This window comes from Hemicordylus capensis, chromosome 2 (assembly GCF_027244095.1).
Source record: "Hemicordylus capensis ecotype Gifberg chromosome 2, rHemCap1.1.pri, whole genome shotgun sequence".
Taxonomy (NCBI): domain Eukaryota; kingdom Metazoa; phylum Chordata; class Lepidosauria; order Squamata; family Cordylidae; genus Hemicordylus; species Hemicordylus capensis.
This window is the reverse complement of record NC_069658.1, coordinates 329,170,365-329,191,359: the sequence shown is the minus strand read 5'-3', so window position 1 is coordinate 329,191,359 and position 20,995 is coordinate 329,170,365. Positions and strand designations below refer to the sequence as shown.

The 20,995-nt window shown below is 48.0% G+C and overlaps 1 protein-coding gene across 6 annotated transcripts in view; it reads right to left on the bottom strand.

The window, feature by feature from the left end:
- Positions 1–20,995, bottom strand: part of UBA7 (ubiquitin like modifier activating enzyme 7) — a 64,109-nt gene that overhangs the window by 6,565 nt on the left and 36,549 nt on the right. For 5 of the 6 annotated variants that reach the window (XM_053295872.1, XM_053295871.1, XM_053295873.1 and 2 more), the window contains 6 exons: positions 18,547–18,718; positions 16,966–17,040; positions 13,911–14,100; positions 13,540–13,649; positions 7,670–7,756; positions 6,921–7,115 (listed from right to left, as the gene is read on the bottom strand). In XM_053295872.1, coding sequence (XP_053151847.1) covers positions 6,921–7,115; positions 7,670–7,756; positions 13,540–13,649; positions 13,911–14,100; positions 16,966–17,040; positions 18,547–18,718 — 829 coding nt within the window. The remainder of the gene's footprint in view (positions 1–6,920; positions 7,116–7,669; positions 7,757–13,539; positions 13,650–13,910; positions 14,101–16,965; positions 17,041–18,546; positions 18,719–20,995) is intronic. The other variant, XM_053295876.1, reaches the window with a different exon arrangement.

The following is a 20,995-nucleotide window of genomic DNA, read 5'->3' as shown; positions in this document are numbered from 1 at the left end:
AGGAGCTCAGTTGGTTCATCTTATCAGAAAGAAGGTTAAGAGGTGAACTGATTGCAGCGTGACTTCACTGGGGAAAAGGCTTTAGGTACTGAAGCGCGGCCCTTTAATCTAGCCAAGGGAGACATAAGGACAACCAATAAATGAAAGATAAAGCTAGGCAATTAACCTAGCTTGCCAAGGGAATGGTTGGCAGTGTGACACAGTGGTCAACTGGACTGAGTCTGGCTGCGAGAAACCCATGCTTAAAATGTTAAAGGGCTAAAACACTGTTCCTTGTATTTTGGAGGAAGGGCCGTGTAGAGGAACATAGGAAGCTGCCTTGTACCAAGTCAGACCATTGGTCCATTTACCTTAGTACTGTCAACACTGGCTGACAGTGACTGTCCAAGGTTTCAGGCAGAAGCCTTTCTAATACATTCTCATTTTAATACATACAAACCACAGACTTCAGCTGGCCCCCAGACCAGTTAACAAGCACTTCAGTGTAGTCAAGTACAACAGAAATACCATAACAAAATATGCAACAGAGGAAGTCATTTCTCCTGCCTGTCCTACATGAGATCAGATTTGGTTGATCTAAATGGTTAGTTTCAGCCTTCTTGACATCTTTGGCCGTATAAACTGGCAGTGAGCCTAACGGAGGGGCCTCTGTAGGGCTCCCTTCATCCCATTCACGATCTGTAGCTCTCCAATGCACAAAGACGTATTGAAATGGTACCCTGCCCACGCACAATTACCCTTTTCTTCAGAACAAGGCCCAGAACATCATCAACCACTTGGCCCCCTGTGCTGTGACCCTGCCTAGTTTGGCCCTGGGCAAGAAGAGAGGGGAGAACAAGAAGCATCCAGTCCCCTCACAAGGCGGCCTTTAGGGCTCCTCACTGGTTCACAGCAGGAAGTGCCCTGACCGGACAGAACTCGGTGGGGTCAAACAGCACAAAGGGATACTGTTTGGGGCAAAGGCGGGCTGCCCTGGACTGCAGCATTCTCCTAAGCCCCCAGAGCAAATTGCCTTATGGTCAGGAATGAAAGACAGACAGACAGAGTTTCAATCCCTGCATCTTTCAGTAGTGCCAGAAAAGACTCCGGTATCTCCAGGGAACCCAGGAGCGCCGATGGCGGCCGGTGCGGTGGCCAATATTGAGCAATATAGACCAGTAGTCAAAGGTAGCTTCATATGTTCAAATCTGAGGGCCCTGGTAATTACCAGCAGTTGCATCTCACCAATCCCCTGCCTAATGCTCTTTTGAATCTAGGGAAGAAAAGGGAGCACCAGCCAGTTCCCTGTTCTACCACATGAAACGACACCTCACCCCACCCCACTTTTCTCCTCACTCCTCCTCACCCCTGGGCAGGACAGAGACAGCTGGCCATCTTCCCCACATCGCCACTAAGGCAAGGATGCTGTGACTACTGTGCTGCCACACTAACACAGCTTAGAGCTGGGCACAGGTCCCCATGAGCCAACTCCAATCATAGCAGGAAAGTCATGGAAGAGTATGGAAAAGAAATGAACATTGTAGACCAGGGCTTTTTAAAGCAACAGCACACAAGGGATCACTGCTGTCCCAGAAGGCCTTTGGTTATTTCTTTGGCATTAAAGAGCCACAGTAGGTGGGGCATATCTATAATAGGGCAAGGGGAGGCAGTTGTCTGGGGGCCCACTGCCTTGGGGGGGTCGCCCAGAGGCAAGTCACATGACTGACTCCCCCAGCCACGCGCCCGCCTGGGCTTCCTTCAGTTGTATTCATCCTCCGTAATTGATGTGAGTGTTAAGACCTGGAGCTACCAGAACAGCATGCCTTTCTCTAGTACCATTAAATGACTTGCATCGTCCAAAATTTACAAAACCTTTTAAAAAATAATAATTTAGGATGATGCTCTATTGTGGCACATAGGTATATATTTACTATACATTTTTTAACCACTATTCAGCCTCATTTAAGATTCCTTTACTTCATGAGCTGAGCTTCAGTGGGGGGGGGGGCATTTTAAAATCTTGTCTCTGGGCCTACTCCAGCCTTGCTACACCCCTGACAGTAGGTCTATTTCCTGCCTCTTCTTTTTGCATTCCTATCACACTCTTCGTCCAAGTGAGTTCAGGACAGTGCACTCTTATCCTCACAAAAACTCTTAGGTGTTGCCAGTGAGCTTTGTGGCAGAATGAGGATTTGAACTCAGGCCTCTCTCATTCAAGACTCTAACCCAGGGCTGAAGAACTTTGACCCTCCAGCTGATTTTGGACTGCAACTCCCCATCATCCCCAGCCAGAGTGGCCAATAGTCAGCTATGATGGGAGTTGCAGCCCAACATCTGCAGGAGGGCCAGAGCTCTGCAGCCCTGCTCTAACAGTACCACATGGGCTCTCTGATCCTCACCTGCAATCCTGTGCTTGGGCCTCGATGCAGGCCATCCAGTCAAGTAACCCTGAAGAAGAGTCTCTACCCCAGGAGCACTTCCCTTTACTGAGAAACTTTTACTCTGTCAGGAAGTGGTTTCTAAGCCTCTCCCGGGACAGCCAAACATTCCTTCCCAGCTTCATTCAAACAAACACTCTCTGAGGTTCTGTCTATCCCATGGGAAAGGGAAGTGGATGGAGGACGATGGGAAACTGAAAGCCCACGCACACGGCTGCTCCTGAAAAGCCTAGATAGAGTTGCCTGTATCCTGAAGAATGGAACACCCATTACAAAAGGGACAGGAGACAGGAAAAGGAACTTAGGCATTTAGCCAGTTGGTGCAGCCAGAGCCAGGCAGAGGTTCTTCAGAGCAGCTCAGTAAGAAAGAGCACACTGGCCAAACCACCTGGAGCAGGAGAGCACCGAACTCCTAGGACACATTTCAGTTGGAAGCCAAAGCCCCAGCACAGTCTGCTTGCAAGCACATTCTTTCTGGGAGAGCCTGGAGCTGGGAGGAAAGGCTGCTCACTGTGGCCATTTGGGGCCAGATGGCCCACCCCATTTGCTCGTCTCTGTCTTGGCAGTGCAGAGAGAAGAGCTTCCCCAAGGGCCATATGGCTGGCTTGGCCTTTCACACTTGCAGGGACATCTCAGCACCTTTGGCCTCGTCTCCACACTCCTTCATCCTGTCCACCTTTCTGCCCATTCAGCTCCATAGCCAAGGGCTCACTAGGGCAGCAGTGGGCGAGGAAACCAGCACAGGAGGGCATCCTGGGATTTATTTCCACCAGTCAGCCTTGTGCCTGCTGCAACAAAACCCGCCCTTGCAGGCACAGCCACATGCACGGATAGGATAGGGGGTAGGGTACAATGCACAGACTGAGAAGCCAGCATACTGAGTTCTGTTTCCAGCTGTGCCCTCAGCTTGCTTGGCATCCAAATGCAAACGCCCCCTTGGTGCCTGTTTCCCCTTCTCTGAAGTCTGCTCTTTGTGGCTGCTTCACATCTTATGATTCCCACCACCACCCTGAAATTTGTTCCAACACTGAGAAGTAAGATCCAAAGAATCTATCCCATGGTGGGGGGCGGGGTGGGGGGCGTCTTCTGGCGCCAGGTTAAGCGCTCCCTTCCCCCAAATCCCAGCCCTTACTAACTAATGACTCCCATATGCTGCTTAATCAACTCCATAAGTTGCTGGGCCCAGGGCAACTCTCAATGCCTTTTGCAAATCAGCTCCCCTTCTCATCTCCTGATGCGACTATCTGCTCCTCCTGGCCCTGGCACTGCTTTCTGTTCACCCCATGAGCCCCCTATCTGCTGGTTTCTTCTCCCCAGAAGCAATTACACACTTGCAGCTTCAGGAACTGATTAAGAAGTTTACTTGGCTGGGGGGGGGAGGGGGAAGTTCTGCTCCTGTATTGGAAGAACCAAGTTGGGCTTGGCCCAGCTGGTGGTGCTGGTGCTGGTGCCCAGTGCAGACTCCCCAGGAAAAATGCAGATGCCCAGGACTTCCTGCCCTTTGGTTTTGCCAGGCCCATCTATGGCCCTGTGATCCACTCAGGCATTCTGCCACTTCAGCTTTGGAAGGATCACGCTGCCCTGCCAAGTTCTCAGATGAAAATGTAACCAAAATCAGATACCTTCTGTCATGGGCACTCTGAAGTTCTGGTCCTAGGGAGCAGCAACGCTCAGAAATCTGAGATGTTCTTTAAAATGCAGCAGGCCATTTGGCAAGGCTGGCTGGAGCGTGTGAGTGCTAAGCAAGCCCTCAGGCCATGCAGCAGAAGCTGATCTGGGAGGGAGGAGGAAGAAAAAGAGAGGTGCTGCTGCCCAGAGCCAAAGTCCTGGCTGGAGATGGAAGAGCAGCTCTCCCTCCTTCTCCCCCCCTCCTTCCTGCCTCCACCCCCCCCCCACTGCTCCCACCAATCTGGTTCCAATCTGCGCTTCCTGTGTAGCAGGAAGCCCCAGCCTCGCACTCCATAAACTCAAGACAAAAAGGCTTCTATTCAAACAGACGCTCTTAATTTAGCTTCTTGCTCCCCCCCACCACCATCCTCTGCTTTCTCCCACCATTCCAGCCCTAGTTTCTCACTCCAGAAAAGGGAGTTTTTGCAAGGAAGCCAAGATGGATCCCAGCCTCTGCTATAATGCAAAGTCCCGTGGATGCTGTGCTGGAACTAGGACAAAAAAGGAAACACATGGAAATGCGTGCGTGTGTGAGCACATATTCCCCACACCTGGGTGATCATGCGAAAAACAAAGGTCCTCCCAGATAAAGGAAGAGCAGAATGGCTGGAGAAGGGGTGGCTAGGAAGAAGTCATGCTATAGCACAGTTAACAGCACGATGGGCAAAGCAGCTGCCCTAACGGGCGCGGGGGGGGGAGGGAAGGGAAGGTATGTCTTGGCATTTGGGCTGGATATTTGCCATGTAATTCCATCTCTGAGCTAAGCAGGTCTGGGCCTAGCTAGTAGCTGGGTGAGAGACTGCTTGGAAGCCCTATGAATGCTGAGCTGACCTCACTGGAGGAAGGACGGGGTGCAAATGTAATAAACAGCCCAGCCCTTTTCTTCTACAAAGGCACATATGCACGGTCTCTTGTGGCCTTTAGCCAAGGCTCTTTAGCCAAAGCTCTGCATAGCCCTGGATTCCCCTGGCTTGCCTGCTGGATATACTCCAGATGAAAACTCTGTAAGCAAAGAGGTTAGGAGCACTCTGTGAGTAGCCTAGAAGTGTGGAGAGATCCCGTCTGAGCATCAGGGACAGAGGCCCCAGGAAATTGGTGACGTGAGGCCAGGGCAAAAAGAGTTAGAGATCCACACTGGCCTGCAGCTTGGCACCAGCTGTGCATGTCAGCTGCAGGTTAAAGACCATTTCCTGTGTCTGACAGCTCACAGGCAGCCTTGTCCGTGCCTCTCTTTCTACACTGCTGCTAGCTTGATACACACTCCAGGCACCAGCTTCTGAAACTAGATCCCCTTCACCGTCTGTCTGCCAGAAGGGGCTTAGGAAAGGCAGGGTCAGCAGCTGAGCAGGATTGGCCTCCCTCCCCCATACATCAGCTCTTGGCAAGCCACTCAGTACCCAGCACCCAAAAAGGAGGGATGGGATAGGGAGGCTCCCTCCACTGGCTGAGAGCCAGGTATGTCCCTAGGCGAAAAGCTAGCTACAGGGCACCCATTCTGACACCACTCCCTGACAAGGCAGCTTAAAAGTCGTGGCTAATCCCCAGTCAATTCCATCCATTCTGACTCCACAGCCTACTTCCAGAGCAAAGCGTGAAAGAAAGAGGACTGCAGCCGTATCCTGAGAGGACCACACGAGTCCAGGGTTGCCAACATTTCACTGCCTGAATAAGGGACATAAGGAGGGGAGGATGCAGGAGTAATTGGGAGCCTGAGTGCTGTATGTGTGTTTACCGCTTTCAACTTAAACTACGGTATAAGTTACAACTTAGATTGCTTCTCCTCTGCTTATTGATATGACCATGGTTAGCCAAACTGGGTATTATGTAATTTTGTTTTCTAGAAAGAGAAGCATTGTTGGCCAGTAAAAAGTAGGTTTCACACGTGAGCACTGTCTAGTAGTCATCACTTGCATGATTTTCATGGCCCTGATACCTGGAGAATGCTAAGTTGGCCAATCATTGATGGCTGTTAATGTCCCCAGTATGGGACTGTGGGCAACCCTAGGCCTGCAGCCCACCAGCAGCACAGAGTACTCTTGTAGGGAGCGAGAAGTGAAAGGAGTCGGAGCTCATTAATTATTTCATTATTAGTGAAAATAACTGGTTTGATCTGAGCCATAGATTCTTTCCAAGAGGTGGAAGGAAAAAGTGAAAAACAGAGTGAACTCAAAGCTGAGACCCTGGCCTGTACTGACATCCACAATCATACAGGGAGCTTTCCAGATTAGATCCTGCAACGGCATATCTCTGAAGTGTGCTTCCACACTTCCCATGTTGTGACACTGAAGTCCCTACGCTGACAGCAGGGTGCCGTTCATATTTCTGATGTCTTGCTTCGGATTTAATTGCAGTGATTTATTGATAAAACGTTGTATGTCCGGCGTAAAAAGGTTGCCGGGTTTTTTGGTTGTTAGTTTTCGCGAGACTGCTCCCCCTGTTGGGCGCTTTGCTATTTATGTTTTGAATGCAATTTGCCTGAATGGAAGCATTTTGCTGCTGCTGAGTATCTAATCTGGAAAGTGCCCAGGAGAAGCAAAGTGTCCATAACTGTGGTGCCCCTAATCGGAGTGGGGTACTGGGTACAGCGCTAATATATGGGAAGGGAGAATGTCCCAACTGAATGACCCCTGGCTCCCCGCTGCCCCACTTTCTAGTGCCTGGTTAGAGTTAGCCCAGATAGTGATGAAGAGCAGCCATCTCCATGTGTGCAGTGTGTCTCTCCTGCCCGCGTTTTGCCTGTCAGAAGAAGCAGCCCCAGCCCCAGCCCCAGCCCCTTCAAGGCGTGATGACTAGAGTCCAAAGCCAGACTCACCCCCTCTCGCCACAGCCTCTCACCTTGTATGCTGGCAGCGGTGACAGCGGCTGGAAGCGATTGAGCCGAGGCTCTGAGAGCTGCAGGAAGCTGCTGCAATAGGAGTGGAGACACCTGTGTCCCCACACCAGCTTGTAAAGCTCCAGGCACACCAGGCCAGCCACAGCGGCTGTTGTCGTGGCAATGGCAGGCACAATCTTGCCCACAATCCTCTTAGCCTACAGAAAGGAAATCAGGCATTCAGAAGGAAGACAATAGATAGGAATCTAGGACACACTTCCTTGTACTAAGTCAGCTGATTGGTTCTCCTAGCTCAGGAGTGTCTCCAGGACCGGCAGCAGCTTTCCAGGGCTTCGGACCGGGGTCTTTCCCAGCTCTGCTTGGCAGTGCCAAGGGTTGGATCTGGAGCCTCCTACACGCAAAGCATGTGCTCCATCACTGAGCTTTGGCCTCTCCCAAATGAGCCTTTGGGAAGCAAGAGACAGCCACCATATAAGTGGGTGGTGTGGCAGGCCCTGTGGGGATTAGTTGCTGGAGGAACTGTGGCAAAAGAGAGAGGTCAGGCCCAGGTGCCTCCATTCTCACACGGTAAGCTCCTATCCCACTCCCTCTGGGAGGCAACTTGTGAGGGAGTGCTACTGATCCATGCACTTCCCCTGGAACCCATTGGAAAGGAAGAGGTTATTGGCCAATGTAGCCCTGCCACATTTTGTTTCCTGGAGCTGACTAGCAGAAGGAGAAATGACACAGTAAGCCCTGCCTCTTTCCTCACCTGGAGCCGATCCACAGGAGGGATGCCATAGTTCTCAGCCCGCAAGTTGGCTGCAGCCACGATGAAGTCCAAGTGAGAGTCATCATCCTGAGAGTCCAACAATTGCAAAATCATTCACAGCCAGGAAAGGGAAGGGATGACAAAGGAAGAGAGAAGGGATCCCAGTGGGAAGGATGTCAAACTGACTGCAGCACTTACAAAGGGCAACAAACACAATAACAAAAACAGAAGCAGAGTATGGCGTGTGACCTCGCATAAACATAGAAAAGGCATTGAACTTGGTACTGGGTATCAAACTCCGCATCCTTCCTGAGCTTCCCATCTTTCAAGCTTGTTTCTAGTCTTGTGAAGAAAGGCTTGAAAAAAGGCAATGTTTAGTGAAATCTTAGAGCAAAGTTGAATAGGATTTCTGCAGACAGTGAAGATGTAATGTAACATTGGCCATAACCATGGCTGAGTGATGGGATCCGGCTTCAGGATTACGCACAGTCGGTTACCCCACCCCAATCCCTTGCCCATGAGAATTCCATCCGCAGCCTTTCAACATGGCTGTTGATGCTAACACAAAGCTGGGGGCTCTCCAAGCCTAGTTTTTTTTTAATCCTCTTGGGCTGGGGGAAGGGGAGGGAGGGAGAACAAAAAGGAAAGTGCAATCTTATGTGGTTGGCTGCCAGTCTCTAACCCTAGTTAAGGGTTAAGTTTCCATTACATCTGCACTGCTCCTTAGAGGCTAGAAGGCAGGGCTTGAGTTCTCCGCATAACTCTTCCCCATGGTTGATAGCAGAAGCAGAATAAATCATATAACAAAGTAAATATACACAAATCATTCATAGCAGTGGCAGATTTCAGCTTTTCCAGGCACTATCTGGGTAGTCATGGAACAGAAAATGTATGTCCCAGTGCCCTGGCCAAATAAACAACATAAATGTGGCAAAAACTTAGTTTCTGGCTGAAGCACTCCAGTGTCGTTTTATAATTTTCCAACCCTTCTTGGCTCCTTTCCTCTGAACTTTAAACAGAGCAGAGCCTGGGGTGGGTCAAGCACTGCGAGCTGCAGAGCAGGAGGCTAAGTATAGTATGGGAGTATGGGAGGGGTGCAAAGACTGCTCCCCCATTCACCCTTCTCTATTCTTGGCACTCTGGTGCCCCAAGAGTCTGGGCATAGGAACTACTGCCTACAGCAACCTCAAACACAGCTATATTTTAAAATCTCTGCGGGCTAAACTAGACAAGGCTTTAATAACTGTTTGGGGGGGGTAATCCTGTGCTTCGGACTGATCACTTCTCTTTCTTTACAAAAAAACATCTTTAGGGACCCCCCCCCCCGATTGAAACTGCAGTGCAGGGGTATGTGTGTATTAGCCCTTCCCCCAATTTATTATTTTTTGCTAAAAACCACCCAGTTGAAGCTGGCATTCATCTCAATTTTTAAAAATTATGTATTTAAAAATTATGTAAAAATTAAAATATAGGGCAAATAGCAGCTTTGGTGGGAGATTTTTCAGTGCCCATGGCTGCTTTTTGCAAAGAAAGAGCTATGGCCAGTCCCAAGCACAGTATTAGAAAATGTGATTATTAAAGACATCTAGTTTAGCCTAAAACAAGCTCATGAGAATGCCCTCCTTCTACCCACCAAGTTTCTGTACCCATATGGAGTGATGCAAGGGAAAGTTTCAGGGCTGACATGGAAAAATGAAGGACTACTTCTTAATATTAAGCAAGGTGCTAGTATGATCAGATGATTAGCAATCCCCACCCCAAACTTAACTATTCCAGCCAAGGTTAAGCACTTTGAAATACTAGTGATTTCAATGAGAGAGCTAAGCACATGCATGAATCTCTTCCACTAAACATCAGTGGGACTTAGGTACTCAGCTTTGGTTGGATCATTCATAATTGGAGCGGTAAGCTGCCTTCTGAAACATTACTAAATCTTTTACATAATTTTTTTCAAAAAATATTGATTGATTGATCGATTGATTTGATTTATTCGTTTGATTTATATACCACCCTTCCAAAAATGGCTCAGTACAAAACATTGTACTCAATATGTTTATGAAAGACAATAATGAAATGTATACTTTCTAGAAACCAGTGACAACACATACATCCTATATGCCAACAAAGACAAAATACAACCCAGAATGTCACATGCATAAGCTAACATACTTTAAAAGGTCAAAGCAACAGAACAAATAAGAATTCTAATAGGCCTCTTTGACAGTACTTTTCAACTAAGTCTAATATATGGAAAATATTCCATCTTAACTAAAATCTGGGCCTCCATATTGGCAGCTGGCAACATATTGGGATATAATCCCCACAAGATTCTCACATCACATCTGCAGTTCTGCAGACAAGTGCTCACTATATACAAAAACTGCAGGGACAGCAACTGCAGAGCAGAAATAAGCCAATTCCTGACCCAACCCAAGACAAAAAGTATCATTCAGCTACTGGTGTCACCTCAGCTAAAAAGAACAGTCTCTCTGCTACAATGTACTAAAAGCCAGAAAGATGTGCTCAGAGGAAGGGCACATGCTTTGCATGTGGAAGGTCCCGATCCCTAGCATCTCCAGTTAAAAATATTTCAGGTAAAGAATAACCAATTACTCTTTTCTTACGATTGGGGACAAGGGCTGGTTCTTCTCGGAAAGCAAAAAACGCTGGCCGGCAGGTGCTGCTGCAAAATCCACACGGGGACCCTGCTCGGTGTCTCAACAGAGCAGGTATTCAAGATGGGGTGGAGGACAGAAGGCTGCAGGAGTGTGTGGAGAGTGAGTAAACCCATGCTTGGTACTTGCATGCAAGCTTCTTGCTTTGTACAGCTTATTGTCATCTGGAAGGACCCTTACTCCCAGGTAAGGGGGCAAAGGACTGCAACCTTCGGGTTATTCACAATGACCAAAATTTCATCCACATACACACGCACACAAAGGCACCCTGTTAGACACAGCAAAGGATCCAGCGTGATCAGAAAATGCAAAATTAGCATTGGTGTCAAACACTGAACAGTATATGATTTCACCATCTACTGTCTTCTCAGAAGACATTTTGTACTTGGGTACAGATACTCATGTTTCAAGGACATCACATAAGTAAGACATACACCTTTCAAGTATTATTTTCCCCTTCAAAATACTTGGAAGAAGGAGCCTGATCCTTTCCGTATTGGTCAATTTGATGGAACCGCTCTGGGAAGAGCAGAAGGTTTCAAGTTCCCTCCCTGGCTTCTCCAAGATAGGACAAGATTTTTTTTTTAATAGGACAAGATTTTTTTATTGAACCAACAAACTACCAAAGCATACAGTACGTTGCCAGAGCACAATTATATACAAAGTGGTTGTTTGTACATGATATATTTACAAAGATTTACACACAAGGATTTGGAAACCCACAAGGTTATGAAGTATATGCAGGTAGTACTATAACTCGGGGGTGGGGGATTTCAAGGCACATCAGGTGATCGGGGAGGGGGGGGGTTACGTCCAACGACCATTTCCACAATTTGTCCCATTGCTGTTTAGAAGAGATACTCTTGTCTTTTTGCACATAACCATACAAACTTTTCCAGAAGAGATTTACTGTCTCATCTGTGTGAACCTCTCGGTCGCGTCTTCCCTCCCTATTCCTATGCAGGACCATTGCATAAATGACATACAAGTTTACTAACCTGATTACGAGAAGGGGAATGTTCCAATTCCCTAGTATGAGGGCACCCGTTCCATCCCGTTTCCTTGAAGGTTTCTTTCTGGGACCTCGAAAGAAGGTTCTATCGCTCAAACCCGAGGTTAATTCTTCCCAAGTCTGTTTTTCCAAATCAGGCCACTCTAACAGCTTGCTTACTCCCTGCCACACTCTTTTGGGTACCACACACTCTTTTAAGAAATGTGAGTGGGTTTCCCTGAATGTTTTGCCTAGCTCACTAGTTTTCTGTTTGCAGGTGATTTTAGGGCACTCTTGCTGGTCCTCTGGGAGCCATGGCTTAGCCGCATTAAGTGGTAGTACTTGATGGTATAAGCGCCACCTTGTTTCCCATAAATGGAAAGGGACTTTTTTCTCTTTAAAGAGAGCGATAGGGAGGAGGAGGGAGAGTGATGGGATAGCCGAACCACCTGTCCACTCAGAACCGCATTCTGAGTTTAGGGTAAAATTTGTAACTCATGCCGATGATGTTACATTACTGTTATTGAATGAAAATGAAATCTCTGTAATACTAGACCTCTTCTGGGAATATGGCAAGATCTCGGGCTCAGAATTAAATGCTGACAAAAGTATATTTGTTAAAATGGACCCTGGACACCAGCAACTCTCGTGCCTACCCATCTCTGAATGTAAAAGCGAAGGGGCCCCAGAGTCCAAACTGAAGTGGGTAGATACAGTAAACATTTTGGGAATTGAATATGGGATTAAGGAAAAAGTCTGGGTGGGGGGGAATTGGACAGATTGGGAAGAAAAAGTAATGCTTAAAATCACCATGTGGAAAAAATGGAGCCTTGCCATGTACCAGAAAGCGGTTTACATCCTGACTTACCTGATACCCCCCTGGTGCATAACCTGGCGGTAGTCTATCCTCCCCCGCTCGATCTCCTTCAGAGAGTTGAAAGCCAGATCTTCCGTCTAGTATGGCACACAGCGTCCTTCCCTTTGGCCCGTGCGATAGCATTTAAGGAGGTTGAGCGGGGAGGCCTAGCCCTACCTGCCCTGCAACCCTATTTTGTAACTGAATTCATGTCCTACAATTTTGGAAACTGGATTTTCGTGAATGTCCATAATATGTCAAACCTCCTGCAAAAAACCTGGGTCTCGCTTTTCGCTCTGCATTGGCACAAGTCAGCATGGGGCATAGCATGGTGGGGGAAAGGATCTTTCAATGGTAACATCACACAAGTATTAAAAAGAGAACACCCAGACTACTTGAGAGATTTGTTATTCACACTTTTAAAATGGAAAGTTGAACCGGATCTATTTAAAGGATCCTCCTCAGTTAAGCAGCTAAGGAAAACAATTTATGGAGAGATTCTAGAAGTGGGTTTCTTAAAACCTGATTTAGAACGTAAACGCTACAAACACCGCACTTCACAGTACTTGTTGCAACCCAATCACCCTCCAGGATAGGGCAGAGAGAGATTCCTGCCTGCAACCTTGGAGAAGCTGCTGCCAGTCTGTGAAGACAATACTGAGCTAGATAGACCAATGGTCTGACTCAGTTTATGGCAGCTTCCTATGTATGTTCCTGATACTTAGCATTTATAAAGTTCTTTTAGCGTGTTCAAAACACTTCCTTTACATTATCTTGTTGAAATCCTTACAACAATCTCCCCACTCCCATTACAGATGGAGAGTCAAGGCTAAGAGAGTGAATTTGCCTAAGGAAACCTGCTGAATTTATGTTAGATTCAGAGGAGGGAGCTCCTGATTTGCAGCTTAGTCTCTTTAAGTGGCAATCCTCCACTTTCCTTAGAGCAAATCCCATCAGACACAGTGGGACTTACTTCTGAGTAGACAGGCACAGGATTGCACTGCTAGCCAGCCACTGTACTAAACTTTCTGTACTTGATGAAATAAGAAAGCATATCTGAACCTCCTTACAAAATATCTTGGAGCTCTTGCCCATACCTGCCCTTGACAGATCCCAGAGTATCGGTGACATGATGTGAGTCATTTTAACAATGTACAGTTGGTCTAAAACAAAATTAACATGTCCAGGATTAAGCAGCATTGGCAGAGCTACTGATCACAATTGGGACGGACACACATACACACACATCCCACCCTCACCAGTAAGGGACAGCCCCCTCCTTCTTTGGAAACCTGGACTTCAGAGGGAAATACAAAGCAAGTCAGAAACATACAGGCATGTCTGGTACCTTCTCAAAGTGAATGGGCTCCATAAGATTGGACAGGAGTACACCTCGCTCTTCCAGCTCTTGCTTTAATGCTGCCAATTCCTGGTTCAGCTCTGCTAGTCTCATCTGATCTGCAAGGCATAGCTGAGTCACAATCTAGCTGTATTCAGGGAAAAGTCCATTATCCATTTGTTTTAGGCCTTTTGTGCAAGAGGGCCCATCACACACTTGCAATCCAGTTATGGCTGACAAGCAACCCTTCACAACTCTGACACATTTCCAATATTACTTTCTCAACTTCACAGATTTGACACAGGTTGGGTGGAGAGCTCTACACCTGACTGGATATGCTTGGGATCTCTGACCAGCAGCAGATCTGTTGGATGTCTTACCCACAGTGCCCAGGGATGTTTGCATCTCTTGGTCAGTGATGGGGATATGAACTCCATGACGTGGATGGAAAGGTGGTAGGTGCAGGTCAAGGAGGAGCTGGCAAGTGACAGCATTGTCCTCGCTTGCATTCAGGCTATGTATCTGGGCAAAGAGGCGGCTGGCAGCCAATATGAAGGTCATGTGGGCAGTCTGTAAAACACAGAAGGCAGATTCGGTGGAGCACCATCAAATACATTCCTCTTCCCAACTATGCTTGCTTTCGACAATCTGGGCATTTTCCAGATTACATGCTGTTCGGCTGTAAAATGCTTTGGATTGGCAGGACCATTTTGAAAACATAAATAGTTTGTGCAACCCTCCTACAATGGGAAAATACAGCTCTTTTTTTTTTTTTTGCAACACACATGCAATGTTGTAGGACTAAAACGCAAGGATAAAATCTGAAAGAAGGCATCGGAAATGTGAATAGCACATTGCTGACAGCACAGGGACTGCGATGTCGAAGCAGTGCAGAAGCACACTTAACAGACACGTAGTGACACTGTCATAGTGTGTAAACTGGAAAGTGTTCAGGGGAGCCTCTGTTTCTTGTTCTTCACAATCAAGGACAGGCTTCACTAACTATCCCCTTCCAGTAATGCAAATTCCTTATCATTCCAGCTAAGCATCCTCTTCCTTCTACACAGTCAACACACCATACTGAGTCATGAAGTATCTCACCAGATCAAGAACTGAATCATAGCACTTAGCACTAGCAATAGCACTTACATTTATATACCGCTTTATAGCCGGAGCTCTCTAAGCGGTTTACAATGATTTAGCATATTGCCCCCAACATTCTGGGTACTCATTTTACCGACCTCGGAAGGATGGAAGGCTGAGTCAACCTTGAGTCAACCTTTTGTTCATCATGATGAACAAAGGGTACCAAACTTGAAACCTGGTTGAATCCTGGGTTGATTGCAACTAAAATTTCTACAGAGCAATAGGATTAGCCCAGTTAATGGACAACTCACCCTTTTAACAGGGAAACTGAAATCAATGAAATCAAAGCAAGATAATACCCTATTCACATATTGTGTTCAACAGTTGTACACTCTCTGTACAGTGTACACAGGTACAGAGATCTATACACAAATACAGTTGTTCACATGTTATGTTGAACGCAAGTGCAGCATTCCTATTCCTATCTGTATCCTGCAGTTGAAGACTCGTGTACCCAGATTAGGGGTGTGCACGGAACCAGCTAGCCTGATTCAGTTCAAGTCCAAACTGGACACAGATTGGGCCAGTTTTCTCTGGCACCCCGTCAAACCCCTCCCCCTGGTTTGTGGGGTTTGTGGACCTTTTACTTTAAAAGAATCATTTAAAAAAATTTTTTTTTACCTCCTCCAGGTGGTGGTGGTGGGTCTGCGGAGGTTAACCCTCCCCCCACCTGCCTTTCTTCTCTAAAAACAGCCCTGTTCATGCATTCTTCAGCCCATTGGGGCCTTTCTCCCGATGCGGTGGCCATTTTGGAGGTCACCACACTTGCACAATGGGCCTCTGTGTGAATCCCCACCACACCGGAGGAAAGGCCCAAACGGTCCAAAGCATGCCCAAATGGGGTCATTTTTGAGAGAAGGAAGGCCTTGGAGAAGCCCCCCAGAGGGGGTAAATTTAAATTAAAAAAACATTTTTAAAGTAAAAGTTTCGTGAACCCCCCGAACAGGCCAAGGGGGTTCAGCCCAGGGTCAAGCCAAACCGGTTCAACTTCGAACCTGCTCGCACATCCCTAACCCAGATTTGCTTTTTAAATCAGTGCAGGTACAGTCATTCACACAAAAAGATGTAAGTGTGCACAGACATCTCAATGAAGGTATTGTTAACTGGCCAGAGATGAAAGTTTGGGGTGGTGTACACATTTGATAAATAAATAAAATAAATAAATAAGGTATAACATAATAGGCTGGTTCTCATGATCCTAATCAAGGTAGGAGGATTGCCCAGCCAGGGTAGGAGAGTTGGGTGCACTCCTGACTGGTGGACATGTGAATCCAAACAACAAGGTAGGAGGAGGGGAGAGTGATTGTGTGAGAGGTGAGAGCTTGATAGGGTGGCCCCCATCCTACCCAGATTATCTCCCCAGCATTTTACCGAGGGTGAATGAAAAGCCAATGTACCCAGCTCCCAGATGATCATTCTCCCCTCCTCCTACCTTGCTTTTGGAGTCCACATGACAGCCGATCGGGAACACGCCTGGCTCTCCTACCCTGGCTGGGTGTTCCTCCTACCCTGATTAGAATTGTGTGAATGAGCCTAATGTCTGAATATTGCTACTATCTTCTGATAACTAAGTTTATTTGGAACACTGGTGTATTATATACAACTAGTGACTGTTAAGCCCGTTACATTAACGGGCGCTAGAAGAGTTGTGAACAGGGGAGCCGGCTGCGCGCCTGCGCCGGCTTAGTCCTCTCTCTGACTCGCTGGAGAGAGGACGTCCGTAGCAGTTCCTAGGCTTGTCAGGAGCACGTGGCCAGGGCTAATAGGAGCGGCAGCGCTAGGGGCTGTAGCGGCGGTGGAGGGCTCTTAAGCCCCCCCTGCTGAGAATCAAGGGCGGCCCCCTGCTTAGAGGCCGTGGGTGCGGCCTCCCTCAGCGGCGCCGCGGACGCGGCATAATCGAGCGGCCGCTCCTGGGGGCTGTAGTGGCAGCGGAGGGCTCTTAAGCCCTGCCGCTGGGGATCCAAGCGGCCTCCTCACCAGCGGAGCGGCGCACACGCCACGCATGTGCAGAACACCCGCAAGAGACACGGACGCAGGTACCTTAGGGTTTTATTATATAGGATAAGTGGCTCGAAAGTGAATAGGGGATTGCCATCTTTTCCAGGCCACAATAATAAAAACTGGCACGTTTCCATTAATTTAGTCCACTGAACATTTTTTGCAAATTTGCATTTGTCCCTTGGCTTAACATTAAAACTAGCAAGTGGTAAACCTAACTGAGTACCTGCCCTGACTGCTCCTCATATGTTCCCAAGGATGCAATCCCAGAATTCCAGAATCCTCACTCACATTATTGCAGTCAAACATCAGCCGCTGTGGGCATCGCTTGAGCCCTGACCAGAAAGGGAGTCCAGAGCTTGTCTTCTGGGGACAAAAGCAGATGGGAGCAGTCAGGAAGCAGCACAGGATGGGGGAAGAAGCTCAAGGAAGGAAACGCCACTGGCTAAGGGCTGGAATAGGGCCAAAAGTCCCTGCAGTGCAAATAGCTGGAAACAGGAGTCTGAGCATGCAGCCAAGGAAGAGACTGCTCTGGTCCTGGGTCAAGAAAGAGTTGCTGCAGCATTTTATAACATAATAATAAATAGCATTTTTCCAGGGTTCAAAAAGTAGTACTAGACTCTTTGTTCATACTAACATTGGATCACTCATATTCCATTGTACCACTCCTGGACAAGCATGGCAAATTATGAAGGCTTCCCACAAGGTTATCACAGCCAATCAACGGTGACTATTCACGCTAGACTGTGTGACCATAGCAAGCCAATCATCATCAGGTACGCTGAATCAACTTACATGATGATTAAGGGCCAAAGCATGTCTACTAATTCACAAAGGGAAGGAGTAATAAAACAGCCCAGCTTCCAAAGGATGCACAGTGGAACTTCTGGCAGTAATACTGCCCATGAGGACTGGACACAGTGAAGAAAAGAAAAGGAATGTGGCTCTGTTTGGCTAGAGTGCCATGGGACTTGACAGCTGGGGCCATGGCACTGACAAAGGTTTGTGCACACAGATGAACAGGGAAAATAGGAAGACCATCCGGTTCTGGAATGCAGGCTCTCTTTTAGTTGTGGCTGTTTCCATGCTGCATCATACCTTGCTTCAGGGGTTCTCAAACTTGGGTCCTCAGATGTTGCTAGATTACAATTCCCATCATCCCCAGGCACAAAGGCCAAAAGCCATTGTGGCTGTGGATCATGGAAGTTGCAGTCCAACAACACCTGGTGACCCACATTTAAGACCCCTGCTCTGTTTTATTCTTCCCAGTGATATGTATCTCAGCAGCAATTTGGGAATCACACAGCTACCTACTGCATGGTGGTGGCTACTTTATGGCTGCCTCCGTGGCTGCTCTGTGTACAGAGCTGATTGTTCCCAATCTCCTGTGGCTTGCTGCCATGGTCTCAAACTACAAATCATTGATGTTAATGCTGTTGGAGCCGACACAGAAGAAATTTTATAATTTTATATGTGGTTGTGTGATTCCGCTCAGAAACAATCAAAAGAGTGAGTATTATTGGGGTTCATGATGGGTGAACAACTCCATAGGGTCAAGCCAAGCAAGTTATATGGCACAAGTTATATGGACTAATATCACCAAAGAGTGGAAGACAACCCCAGCAAAGGACAAGTGTCATTGAAAGATGGGCAGTAGGAAGACCACCACTTGGTCTGACTGTCACATTAAGCAGCTGCCAATAATGTTTTCTGCAGCCGGTTCCAGACATCTGGATTCCAGTTCAGAGCTAGTGTTGAGCATCTGTAAAGAAAGGCAATGAGTGTGGGGGGAAAGTGATGAACAAAGAGTCAGAAAATGGCTGGGAAAGAGGCAAAGTCTATCTAGAAGACAAGACTGTAGCTATGGCTCACATGTCCAGGTGGGAAGTTGTACAGCAGTTGTTGGATATCATGGGAGAAAAGGCGCTCCCAAAGTCTCCGGGCCCAGGTCACACAGTGCCCCCAACCGTGTGGCTTCTTCTGAAGGCTGATCTGCACTTGCTCCAGAGCCTCCACTTCTTGGGTCTCAAGAAAGCTGGGGTCCCTGTGGACAGAGTGCTTGGTCTGTGGCAGAACTGGAGAAAGAACCTGTTGCGTTCGACTTTAAACAGGCAGGTTGTGTTCATTTTATCTTTAAAATGTATATGCTGTCATACGAGGATGGTTGCTATCAATCACCAAGAACACAATACAAAATAAATCATATAAAATAACATCTAATAATCCAAAACATACTAAGAAGGCAGTTCCATTATAATAGTGCTTTCCTCACAGAGTGAGTTCAGCATTATCAGCCTGTCCTCCTAGGGCTTATATTGTTTACTGGAGAAAACAGGACATAGGAGTCCAGCAGGCTCTCACTCAGTTGCTGGCTCCATGGGATTGGGGCAATCACAGTAAAGACCCGTTTCTTTCTGAAGATGTATCAGAATTCCAGCTCAGCCCAGAGCATGAGACTCAAAGTAGACACAACGTTAGTCATGTCATTAGCCCGGGCAAGCTTTATTTTTAATGTTTAGATAGCATTTGTGGGGACCACTCTGGATCGAGATCATGGCAAAAGGGAGGGGAGGTTTTACCTCCTGTGGTCCCAGTCTGTACTGCCACCCTGCGTGCTATTTAGACAAAAAAAAGAGAGCTTTCCTTGGAGGCAAAGGGAGCTTAAATAAATAGCATGCATGGGGGATTTCAGATTGGGACCCCAGCAGGGGCTAGAGTTAAGGCGCCCTTACCAAAGCTTCTATCTGGAATGAGGCTCTACACATGCTATTAACACAGGGGAAAGCAAGCATATGCCAAGGCTAAAGACATGATTAGCATCAGGCCTCTCTCAATAACCTGATTTTTCTGGTTCCCCACCGAAAACTAAATGAAATACTGTAGTTGGCAGGGGGTGGAAATTCCATCATTTGAATGGAATGAACTGCATTTATATATATTATTATTATTTCTCCTGGGTGTGCCTTCGAATGTGCATCCCAGCGCCCAGCCTGATTGGCTGGATGGCGGAGGCGCCTGATTGGCTGGCGCACCCAGGAGAATTGGCCAGCGGCGGGTCAGGCCACGGCAACGGTGGCGGCAGGTCCAGCCCAGCTGCGGAGGCAATGCGAGGCAGCGGGCTCAGCCACAGAAGTGGCACTCTGCCCAGCAGCCTGGGCCCTTCCCCACCCGGAGACTGGGGCAGAGGGTGTGGGTGGGGGGAGAGGTAGCCGGCTCCAAAGAAGCCGGCCGCAGAGGCTGACATGCGGCGGCAGCAGGCCCGGCGGGCCGCGGAGGCAACACTTGGTGCAGCAGGCCCATCCGCAAAGGCGGCACTCGGCCCAGCAGTGGACCAGGCCATGGAGGCGGCTCTTGGCCAGGTGGCAGGACCAGTGTCATGGCTCAGACTTCAGAATCAGAAGAATCAGAGCAGGAGGACTCGCCTGCTAGTGAGCCACAGCAACAAGAATTGGCAGAGAAACCAGACTCTGGAGTTGAAGATTCTCAACAGCTGCCAGACTTGGTTTCTGATGAGGAAGAGCCTGGGATTTCCCCTGTATTGAGACAACGTATCAAGAGGCAGGCTCAGTAGGACTCACGCAGGTGCAGGAGATCACAAGAAAGAAAGCCAACTGCTGACTCAGGGAAGCCTGATTGGTTGTTGGTTCTGTGGAACCATATATATTCAACAGTCTCCCATGGCTGAGTTGCTGTTTGCAACTTCCCTGGCAGCTTATAGTGTGCTCTTGCATATTATATCTTTTCCGTGTTCCAGTTTGTCTTGTCTGTACTTCCTTGCATTGTTCCCTTAATTCCTTGTTCTGTGTCCTTCACTTGTTTCATTCCTTGTTTTGTCTTTTCCTTCCACTTATTACTCAGTTATTGTTAGAGGGGGGTACCTAGTTTCAGTTCTGGGGACGTTATTCATTTACTGTTTTCTTTGCAAGCCTTTTATTTTCCTTCATCCAGTTTCGTTGCTGCTTTCTGTTTACTTTCATGGGGTTGTAAATCCTGTAGGGTTAGCCAGGCTATCAGTTCACGACAACTGGCCGCCGAGGCTAGGTGCCCGTGGGAGGCTGGGGTGGGAGGGAACCGGGCGGCGGGACTTCCCTGTTTGCTGCCCGGGAGGAGGAGCGGCAGCGGGGCCCTTTTTGGCCGCCCGCCGCCCAGTAAGGAGAATAAATGGGGAGGAAGGAAGGGGGAAGAGAGAGTGGGGGAGGGCAAGAGAGTGTGTGGCAGGGGAGGGCAAGAGAGTGTTGGGCAGAGGGGAGGGGGAGGGCAAGAGAGTGTGGGGCAGGGAGGGCAAGAGAGTGTGGGGTAGGGGGAAGGGGAGGGCAAGAGA